The sequence below is a fragment of the Manacus vitellinus genome, unplaced genomic scaffold (genome assembly GCF_001715985.3).
Source record: "Manacus vitellinus isolate BGI_N305 unplaced genomic scaffold, ASM171598v3 scaffold_3_pilon, whole genome shotgun sequence".
Classification (NCBI taxonomy): domain Eukaryota; kingdom Metazoa; phylum Chordata; class Aves; order Passeriformes; family Pipridae; genus Manacus; species Manacus vitellinus.
In genome coordinates, this window is record NW_021940535.1 from 2,174,302 (window position 1) to 2,185,594 (window position 11,293).

Consider the following 11,293-nt stretch of genomic DNA (forward strand, 5'->3'; position numbering starts at 1 on the left):
CATTGTGAGGCAATACATGTGGGAAGCTGTAGACACCACCATACTGCAACTTTTTTAAAGCTTTTTGGTGCCAAGAGTCCTCTCACAAAATTGTGTTACTTGAATACTGCAATTATGTGGGATTACTCTAAAATATGCAACCAGAGTGACTGAAATTATTTCCTTTACTCCAGCAGTCATGCAATATTAATTAGATACAGTTAGTATGGTGATACTATATGTTTCTTTATATGCAGCTTCAGGTAAGAAAGTACTTTGATAAATTTTTTCAGAATTACATAGTGGATGCTTTGAATTCCTCGGTGTTGGTTTTAAAGTGGCCTAATTTTTAAACACCAATCTATAGGTATCACAAATAATCCATGTTTATGCTCTGCCTGTCAATTCATTCTTCTCACAATGTCTCAGTTTTTACATTCTTGACTTTTTTAAAGTTGGATGGTCCTCATACCTCTCCTATGGAAGTCAGTATCGTCCAAATGAGAAAAGGTATCAGATGGTGTGTAGATATTTCTAATGTTGATACTATTTACTGCCCTACTGATTTTACTGTTTGCTGTTTACTGTTCATTTATATCTGTGTTTGTATGGCACCTAGAACAAAGTTTACTTTTTTATTGCCATTCGAGAAGTTTGTCAATCCTCTCCACTCTCAGTTACTGATTCCTGGTAATCCTGCCAAAGTTTTTCACCCTCTCAGCTGTGCTGGATGCCAAGTGAACACTTTGTATGGCTATGCTCTAAGTGGGGGAGGAAATGGAAGCAACAGTGAGGGAAGGAGGAACAAGACTTCAAATATTATCTTCATAATTGTTTTTTCCCAATCTATTATGAGTTGTTCTTAAAAGGTAAATCACCAGCTCTAATGTAATGCAAAAAGAAAGTATTTTTCATAGCAATTAAATAGATTCCTGAAAAGTCCCCCAAGCTCTTAAACTTTCAGATCTATGGTAAGAAATAGAAAAATGTGGGAATTTTCCAGTTAAGATGGAGTGGATCATTAATTCTGAGGATTACCTTGAAGCCTTTGTGTACTACTTATACTAGCAGGGCTTTGTAATGAGCTTTTTTGTCTGTGTATACTTTTGTACTTTGTGTTTCATCAAGGGGAAGAATCCTGGTGTAAAGGCACTGTGGCCAGGCTGGGCTGTACTATGTGCTCGAGCACACCATCTTCTCAGCTGTGAATAACAGATTGACAGACATCATGGCTGGGACCAATGGAAAGAAACCATACACTCAAAATGAAGTTTCCCTGGTCTACTCCTGGTAACATGTCCCTGCACACATCAGTTCCAACACACAAATATCCTTCATAGCAGCCATGAAGCCCCTTTCATTGATTTATTTGTATCATTTTCCTTTTCATTGCCTTAAAAGTCACTGCTTCTTTCCTGCTGATCCTCCTTTAGGCCAGTTTCATAACCAGCTGATTGCATGCTCCAAACACTTGACCTGTAGTGTATATGAGATCTGTGTGCAAATGTATTGGCTTTGGGCCACTGCTGTTAGCTGTTTATGATATTTCATTGGAATTGCAAAACCGTTATGTAGCAACACCATGTTATTGGAAGAGGCACACGTGTTTGGTTTGTGTGGTAGGTTGACCCTGGCTGGATGCCAGGTGCCCACCAAAGCTACTCCTAGCACTCACTTCCTCAGCTGGCCAGGGAAAGGGGTTGAGATAAGGACAGCGAAAAATCACTGTCATGGGCAAAACAAACTCAGCTTGGGAAATATTTAATCTAATTTATGACCAATCAAGTCAGAGTAGGATAATGAGAAATAAAACTACATCTTAAAAATACCTTCTCCCCAACTCCTCCCTTCTTCCCAGCCTTAACTTTACTCCTAATTCTCTACCTTTTTCCCCACAGTGGCACTGGGGAATGGAGAATGGGATTTGTGGACAGTTCAGCACAAATTTCTGCTGCTTATTCCTCCTTAGGGGGAGGATTCCTCACACTCCTCCTTGTTCCAACATGGGGTTCCTCCCACAGGATACAGTCCTCCACAAACTTCTCCAATCTAAGTCTTTCTCGTGGACTTCAATCTTTCATGAACTGCTCCAGTGTGGGTCCCTTTCACTGTTTGCAGTCTTCGAACAGGCTATTATAGCGTGGACCCCCACAGAGTCACAGGTCCTGCCAGCAAACCTGCTCCAGTGTGAGCTCCTCCCTTCATGGGTCCACAAGTCCTGCTGGGAGTCTGCTCCAGCGTGGGTTTCCAATGGAGTCACAGCCTCCTTTAGGCATCCATCCACCTGCGCAGGTGTGGGGTCCTCTAGAAGCTGCAGGTAGATATTAATTCCACCATGGACCTCAATGGGCTGCAGGGGCACAGCCTGTCTCACCATGGTCTTCATCAGGGGAATCTCTGCTCTGACAACTGGAACACTGGATGCCACTGACTGTGGCATCTGCAGAGCTGATTCTCTCACATATTATCACTTCTATCTTCTGGCTGATGTTCTGCAGAGGTCTTTTTCCCCTTCTTAAATATGTTATCCCAGAGGCACTACCACTGTCCCTGATTGGCTCAGCCTTGTTCAGCAGCAGGTCCATCTTGGAGCCAGCTGGCATTGGCTTCATCAAACATAGGGAAAGTTTCTGGCAGCTTCTCGCAGAAGCTGCCCCTGTAGCATCCCTGCTACCAAAATCTTGCAATGCAGTTGCAATATAGTTTGTTTTCATGTGATTCCTACATCTATATAAAATACACTGTAAGCTAAGGTAGAACTAACTAACTAGTGGTGTTGGGGTTTTCATTGCTCTTTTTTTGCGAATGTAGGTGATACATTTCAAGTGGAATGTGTACACATCCATTAGCTCAAATTTTCCCTTTCTTTCCCTTGTCCCACTTGAACAATAAGAAATAATCATGACTTTTCCCCTGAGCTTGGCTGTCTCCAGTCTTGATTCCATCTACATAGTTTGAGAGCTAGGTTGCTTCAATATGCTCTAACCTGTGCTGTAGAAAAGTGTTATCCAGTGAGTCCTGCACAATGCTGCAGGACTGCTATTTGTCAAGACAAAGCAACGAATATTACCTTTATCCACTTTTATATACTGTGCTTTACACCTTTAATATGATTCGAATTCAACTTTAATTTCTGCTACTTGTAGAGTCAAACTGACTTTGCTTCTGCAGCCCCAAATCTCAGCAATGCCCAGAGACACATTCCAAAGACTGCCACATGTTTCACCTGTTTAGAGTGAGTGTTCAAAGGCATTTCTTGCAGGACACTTCCTCTGGACCTGTTTCAGTAGTTTTATCTCATTTTTGTCTTTTGCTTTGATGACTTCAGTATGTTTTAAACTAGTACCTCGGTTTGATGCCTAGCAGTACCACAGTAGATAGGCCCCAAAGAAACAGAATTTATTAAGAAGACCTTTAGTTCAAGTATTCAAGATATCTTGGTACAATTTTCATTGTGGTTGCAACTGATACAAATTTTGATTTATTGTTGCACTATTAACTCCTGCAGGTTATGTGGTGTGCACAGCATGTATTTTAGCAATGTATCAAAGTCAAAATGATGATGATGATTATGATAATAATAATAATTAAAGATTAGCCTAGAATTTAAAGGTGGTGAAAGAGCTCTTTGTTTTACTGACAGTAATCATAGCAAAAAGAGAAACAGGCTCCTTTTAATTTAACAGGACAAAGGTAAATCACAGCTACACCTCATTCTTTCATTTTTTCAGGTGACCATATGTGTCCCTTTAATTTCATGCCTGAATTGAGTATAGTGTCCTGCTGACAGCCAGGATGCACAGGTGACTGCTGCCTTAACTCCTCCCATCAGTCACCCTGCTTCTACCCTAGCAAAGGCCTGTTTTCCTCTGGAAGGCTCTCTGTAACTCACCCACATGCAAATGCTTTTGACCTTAATTAAAGCAGTTCACCTCTCTCTGCCTCTAGGGATGGTTTCCTCATAAGGCAGTTGTGTTTAATTAACATTTGCATAGCATTCTGCTGGTTGCTTTCCTGGAGCGTTGTTCAGTAGGAGCGTGGGATTGCTGAAGCCTGACTGGCAAGCTTTGCACCCTCCTAATTGACACAGAAGCCAAGTAGAAGTTACACAAGGAAAGAACAGAGAATCGTTAATGATGGATCATTAGCAAGTACCTCCTTTGAATGAATGTAGATAACTTTATAACTCTATTAAAGTGAAAAGTAGCGTGATGAATTATGCATCAAACAATAAAAGCTCAAGGAAGACACTGGTTTTATAATTGCCATGCAATTTTCTAGCATGCTCTAGTTTGTAAGATTAATTTTCTTTGGGAAGCATGAAGCATTCTATGCCTGTTGTGTACCTAATGTCAATTTTGGTTTTCTCTTTTAGAGATTTTATTCAACGTCTTTTGATATCACTGCAAAAACTCCCAGGTTTTGAGATCCACACCTAAATAAGATTGCTTTATATTCATTATTTTTTTAAATAGACATTGCATAATAGTTTTGTGGCTATGTTGAATTTTTGGACTAATAAATTTCTAAAGGGAATTTTTGCTCTGAAATTATCTTCACAAGCATTTCAGTTGGCATAGAGATCATTCCTGTGGCTTGCACTAATGCCAGTTCATCCTTCAGTCACTCCTAAGAAGTGGAATTAATACAAATATTGCCTAGTGATGTCACCTTTCCCTTTAAAATGTACTGATTTCTCACAGGAGGTTTCCTCTGAAAATCGAACTCAGTGTGTTCAAAGTGGGTAGAATCAGAGAAATAAAAAAGTTATCCCTGATGTGAGCTGTTTCTTAGCTTTCATATTATAGTGGGTGAAAGGGACATATATTATTGGGTTGAAGAGATTGTGAGATCTAATCCATCAGCAAGCCCCAGGGATCAGCTATGCTTGAATAAACCTTGTTCCTAAAGACCTGATTGATAAAAACTCCACAACCTCCTCACATGTCTTGTTTCATCATTTTGCTACCCCTACCATCATAGAGGTGTATTTTCATTTCCTAGAGTTTCGTTTGTTTCAATTTAATCAGTTATTTCTCATTCATCATGGACATGAAAAAGGATTTATTTCCTCCTTCCAGAAAGCTCTCATGGATATTGGGGGATGTTTTGGGTTTTGTTTTATTTGTTTGTTGGTTGGTTTTGGGTTTTGTTTTTGTTTTTCTTTTTCTTTTGTTTTGTTTTTGTTTGTTTGTTTTGTTGGGTTTTTGGTTGGTTGGTTGGTTGGTTGGTTTGTTTGGGTTTTTTTTTTGGTTTTTGGTTTTTTATGTTTTTTTTTGTCAGGGGTGGTGGTTATTTTTTACACTCTCTGAAAACGTTTGAAGATGTTTTTCTCTGGCCTTTCTCTTTAGGTCCATGATCCCACATTTTTCAGTCCGTCTTGTTTCCTGTGATAATTTCACTTGCTGTCCTGTAGAAGCTCTCAGGTGTTCCAGATGGCTGTGCAGTGGGGGCCCCATACCAGACACTGCTCCAGCTGTGATCTGCCAGCTCTAACTAGAGCAAAAAGATTATTTCATCTCTCTTGTTTGTACATCCCTGTATGATTCTTGCCTTTTTTACAACAGCCTGATGTTGTTGACTCATCTTCACTTCCTGATCTAGAATAACCTCTAGCTATTCCTGCTTTGCTGTGTGTCCCCTGCCCTGTATTTGTATAATTAAATGTAGTTCCTTCCCCTTAACATTATTGAATTTCACCCTGTTTTATCAGAACATTTCTCCAGTGTAGCCAGGTCACTGTGAAGTCTGTTTCACAGCCAATTTTAGCTTGAAGTCCTCAGAAAGCTGAACAGGTAAGACCTGAATTCTATCAGCCACCCCACTTAAAATACATGTCATTGCAAAAACTCTCTCAATGATTTTTGAGTGGTCTCGGGAATCCAGAGAGGTCCCAGCTGACTGGAACCTGGTGAATGTTGTCCCGATTTTCAAGAAGGAGGACCCTGAAAACTACAGGCCTGTCAGTCTCACTTCAGTGCCTGGTAAAGTTATGGAGAAGATTATTCTCAGAGGTATTGAAAAACACTTGAAAGGCAATGCAGACATTGGTTACAGTCAGCATGGCTTCATGAGAGGAAAGTCCTGCTTACCAAACCTAATTTCCTTTTATGAAAAGGTAACCCATCTAGTTGATCAAGGGAAGCCAGTTGATGTCATCTTTTTGTATTCCAGTAAAGCTTTCGATACTGTCTCTCACAGTATCCTTCTGGACAAAATGTCCAACCCGCAGCTGGATAAGCACACCATGTGATGGGTGAGCAATTGGCTCACAGGTGGAGCACAGAGGGTGATAGGGAATGGGATGACATCAGACTGGTGACCTGTCACTAGTGGGGTTCCACAGGGCTCAGTCTTAGGCCCTGTGCTCTTCCACATCTTCATAAAGGAATTGGATGCAGGACTAGAAGGGATACTGAGCAAGTTTGCAGATGACACAAAACTGAGAGGAGCTGTTGGCTCCCTCGAAGGCTGGGAGGCCTTGCAGAGAGATCTCGACAAATGAGAGGACTGGACATCACCAACCATAGGAAGTTCAACAAGGGAAAGTGCTGGATTCTGCACCTGGGATGGGGCAACCCTGGTACAGACAGACTGGGGAATGAGATGCTGGAAAGCAGCTCTGCAGAAAGGGACCTGGTGGTCTTGGTCAATGCAAGTTGAATATGAGTCAGCAGTGCCCTGGCAGCCAGGAGGGCCAACTGTGTCCTGGGGGGCATCAGGCAAAGCATCACCAGCCAGTCAAGGAAGGGCTGGTGTCCCACTCTACTCTGAGCTGGGTACCCTGAATATTGTGTGCAGTTTTGGGTGCCACAATATAAGAAAGATATTAAGCTACTGGAGAGGGTCCAAAGGAGAGCAACAAAGATGGTGAAGGGCCTTGAGGGGAAGCTGTATGAGGAGTGGCTGAGGTCACTTGGTCTCTTCAGCCTGGAGAAGAGGAGACTGAGGGAAGACCTCATTGCAGTCTACAACTTCCTTGTGAGGGGAGGAAGGCAAGCACTGATCTCTTCTCTCTGGTGACCAGTGACAGAACCCTAGGGAATGGCCTGAAGTTGTGTCCAGGGAGTTTTAGGTTGGATATTAGAAAAAGGTTCTTCACCCAGAGGGTGGTTGGGCACTGGAACAGGCTCCCCGGTCACAGCATCAAGCCTGACAGAGTTCAAGAAGTGTTTGAATGATACTCTCCAGCACATGGTGTGACTCTTGGGGGTGGTCCTGTGCATGGCCAGGACTTGGACTCGATGATCCTTATGAGTCCCTTGCAACTCAGTATTTGAATTGGGTCTGCCTGAGCTGGAGTTCATTTCCCCACAGTATTCCTCACAGTGCTGAGCTTTGCATTGGTAGCTAGAAGGGTGTTGATAACACACTGGTGTTTTGGCTACTGCTGAGCACAGCACCAACACTGTAACATTCCTTCCTCAGTTGAGGGCAAGATCCTGGGAGGGAACACAAGCAGGCCAGCTGACCCAAACTGTCCAAAGGGATATTCCATACCATATGATGTCAGCTCAGACAGAAAAGCTAAGGCAAGGAGCAGGAAGGCAGGCATTCATTGTCTCCAGTGGCTGCCTGCTGAGGAACTGTTAACACGTGCTGAAGCCCTGCTTCTCAGGAGCGGCTGACCATTGCTGCTCATGGGAAGTAGAGAATAAACCCTGCTATATTTTGCTTTGCTTTGCTTTTGCGCGTGCAAGCTTCCACTTTGCTTTTGCTTTAAATAAACTGCCTTATCCCAACACACAAATTGTTTTTTGACCTTACTCTCTCCCCTGTCTGGCTGGGAAGGGGAGTGATAGAGCAGCTGGGTGGGCACCTGGCATCTAGCCAAGGTCAACCCACCACAGCATTGAATCATATTCTGTGATTCTGTGTGCTGGTTTTGTCTGGGGTAGAGTTAATTTTTTTCACAGTGGTTAGTATGGGGCTATGTTTTGGATTTGTGCTGAATACAGTGATGATAATTTAGAGATGCTTTTGTTATTCCTGAGGAGTGCTTACATAGCGCTGCTTTACATAAGGCTTTCTCTGCTTCTCGTATTACCATGCTGGCAAGGAGTTTGGGGGAGCATGGGAATTTGGGAGGAGATACAACCAGGACAAGTGACCCCAACTGACCCGTACCATATGACATTATGCTCAGTATATAAAGTGGGGGGAAGAACGAGGAAGGGGGGGGACATTTGAAGTGATGGCATTTGTCTTCCCAAGTAACCATAATGCATGATGGGGCCCTGCTCTCCTGGAGATGGCTGAACACCTGCCTGCCCATGGGAAGCAGTGAATTAATTCCTCATTTTGCTTTATTCGTGTGCGAGGCCTTTGCTTTCCTTATTAAATTGTCTTTACCTCAACCCGTGATTTTCTGGCTTTTATCCTTTCTAATTCTCCCTCCAATCCTGTTGGTGGGGGAGTGAGCAAGCAGCTGTGTGGTCCTCAGTTTCTGGCTGGAGTTAAACCATGACAGAGGGTCACCTAAGCTGACTTGATGTCTGGGTGTTAAAGCTCTGCATGTTTGTCTACCCTTTCCTTTGTGGAGAAACATGAGTGATCACAATTCATCTGACCAGGTTTAGTCACTTACCAGTGTCTTAGAAGAACTACACTCTAAGTGTGTCCTTTCATCTTCAGTGTCTCCAAAAAGAGTCTAAGGAACTAAACTTCTATATCTAGGTTATTGGCATCTAAAGTTATATGGGATATATCTCACCTCCAGCCCTTCTCCTGGTGGAAATACAAGAGATTGCATATACTATTTGTTCTTAATAGGTACATTCTGGATGTAACTCATCTCCTGAGTATTTTCATTGTGATTGTTTGTTTCAGCATTGAATGGAAGTTAAATGATTTGGTCTGCATTCCCCAATTCTACCTCCTTTCCTTTTTAAACACAGAAACCATGTCATAGAATCCTCTGGGTTGGAAAAGACTTTTAAGATCATCGAGTCCAACCATTACCTCTTCAAGGAGCATACTCCAGAAATGTACCAAATCAGCATATGCTGAGTTGATACCTCACTTTTGATCACAGAGTAAATTTGTAGCTCATTCTCTCCTCTGAGTTTGGTAGTAGTGCTATAGTTACTTGTCCTCAGTGAACTACACTGAAATCTGTTCAGTTCACTACAGTGTCACAAAAGGTGAGATCTGACTACCTGCAATTGAAGACATATCATTGCCAGCTTTCAGATTTCCACCTTTGAAATTCTTCTTGCCAGAGTAGATAAACCGTTGTTGATTTTCTTACAGCTGCTTCTACTTGTATTTTTGACAGAAAATGTAAACCAAGCTGGGTAATACCATTGCTCTATGTGCTGTCAGTTCTATGTCACTGCAGAATAATGGAGCACTGCAGAGGTGCTTGAGCTGTTGCCAACTGGAGATGGTGCTTTCCATTGTCCATGCACTGCTCTGACATCAGTGACAGTGTGTTAACATCACATTTCATTGTGTCTTTATGCCTCTCCTGCCTCCTGTTGAAGACAGTCTGGGGATTTCTGTACCACATCCTGTTGAGTGGGCTGGGCATTGTCTTTGTCGTTCAGGTAGCAGAGAGTGGCAGACCTGTGACATAATATGACTCAGAGCACTCTGATATACATGTCACTGGGAAAAATGAGAAGATTTTCTTAACATTGGGTGAATATACATCAGCTCTGCATTTGAGTGAACTATTTAAAGCTGGTTTATTGGTACATTCTTAAGAACTGGATTTTTTTAGTAATTCTAGAATATAACGTTTCTGTGATAAGGACTGATGCAAAAAATGAGATACTTTCCTTTAAACTAACATAGACATTTCAACATAAATATGGGTAGTAACGCTGGAAAATAATTTGCTTTTTTTTATAGGACCAGGTGTCCGATACAGTGAATTTGATGTGTTACATCCAAAACCACCTCCACTTGTTGGACAGCATACAGTGGAGATACTGAAGAGCATGCTGGGGTATGAGGATGATGCCATAGAAGAACTGCTCCGCACTGGTGCTGTGGCTCAGCATGAGGTCAGATAAGGAACATTAGCTACATTCCTTCACACTGAGTTCACATTACTTTGTCCTCTCTTTGCTCCCTTCAGTTTCCCTAATGGGACTCGAAGAGAAGACATAATTTAATTCCTAATTTTCTTTCACGTGTTTTTGTATGATTTTAACACTGATGTATCAAATAAACAATCTCATGCTGTCTGAGTGAAAGATTTTCTTGTGGGGGGTTGGGGGTAAATGTAATTATACAGTCCTGTGTGACTACTCATTTTCTGTACTTCATATGGAAAATGGAGTTCTTATCATAGTTACTGTAATTGCCTAAACATTTGTCCTGAGAAAGACATGATGTTAGTGAAAAGAAGCAGAACCTTTAAAATCTGTATACTAGACTCTGCACTCGCAGAAGGCTGCCTTATACAATTATTTTAGTAGAGAATCTTCTATTTACAAATTGGTCTCATTGATTTTGAACAGAATTATCAGTCATGAACTCTTTGTTCATTTCTATTTTAAATCAAGGGTAGAGTAACCATTGCAAAATTCACTTTTATTTCCTGGTATTCCAAATTACTAGTATGTCTTTATATTGCATTGCATAGTCATGACAATCCTAATATGTTAGCTGAAAGAAGCTGAAACTGGCACAGTTCTTCAGTTATGAAACAAGCCTATTCCAAGACCAGTTGAGAGACAAGCTGTGGTTGAATAGCCTTTTGTAATTTTATTTAGCAAGGCCCAGGGTACTCTTAATTAAATATTGATCCACAGAAAACCACATGCTGAATGTCAAATACCAGAACTTACCAGACATCTCAGTCTGGTTCTGTGGGTACTGTAGGTACTGATTCCTATCTCTGACTCCAGTTGCCTTCCAAAGCACCTTCATTACGGAGAAAACACAGGTTGAAATCTGTGAAAAACTTTTGACTCAGTCCCACCTTCATGATTAAAACATGGTGAGAGTTGACAGACCTTCCTCAAAGTTAGTAATATCATATCCTTCAGTAAGGTTGCTCTTGAGGGTAAGGCACTATGCAGTGGAAGAAGCTGGAAGAATTTGATCCATGAAACATATTAAGGAAAAGATTAAAGAGCCATTTCTTCTCTACAAACCAATCTGGCAGTTCTTCACTCACAGAAGACATCCCATTCTCCTCTATTACAGTATCTAATTTACAGATAAAGTAAACTCAGCATATGGAAAGGGTATAACCTTTGTTGTGTGCACCCTAGGAACAAGGCAAAGCCTTTCTATTCCTAGAATGAAATAAAACTAACTCAAATTGACACTCAACACATAATGTCCATGTTTCTCTCAA

General features: G+C 41.6%; 1 protein-coding gene across 1 annotated transcript in view; it reads left to right on the forward strand.

Annotated features, from left to right (window-relative positions):
• SUGCT (succinyl-CoA:glutarate-CoA transferase) overlaps positions 1–10,235 on the forward strand; it is a 307,950-nt gene extending 297,715 nt beyond the window's left edge. Inside the window, exon 13 of the mRNA XM_008921316.2 lies at positions 9,835–10,235. Coding sequence (XP_008919564.1) covers positions 9,835–9,998 — 164 coding nt within the window. The 3' untranslated portion in view covers positions 9,999–10,235. The remainder of the gene's footprint in view (positions 1–9,834) is intronic.
• Positions 10,236–11,293: the final 1,058 nt, after the last annotated feature.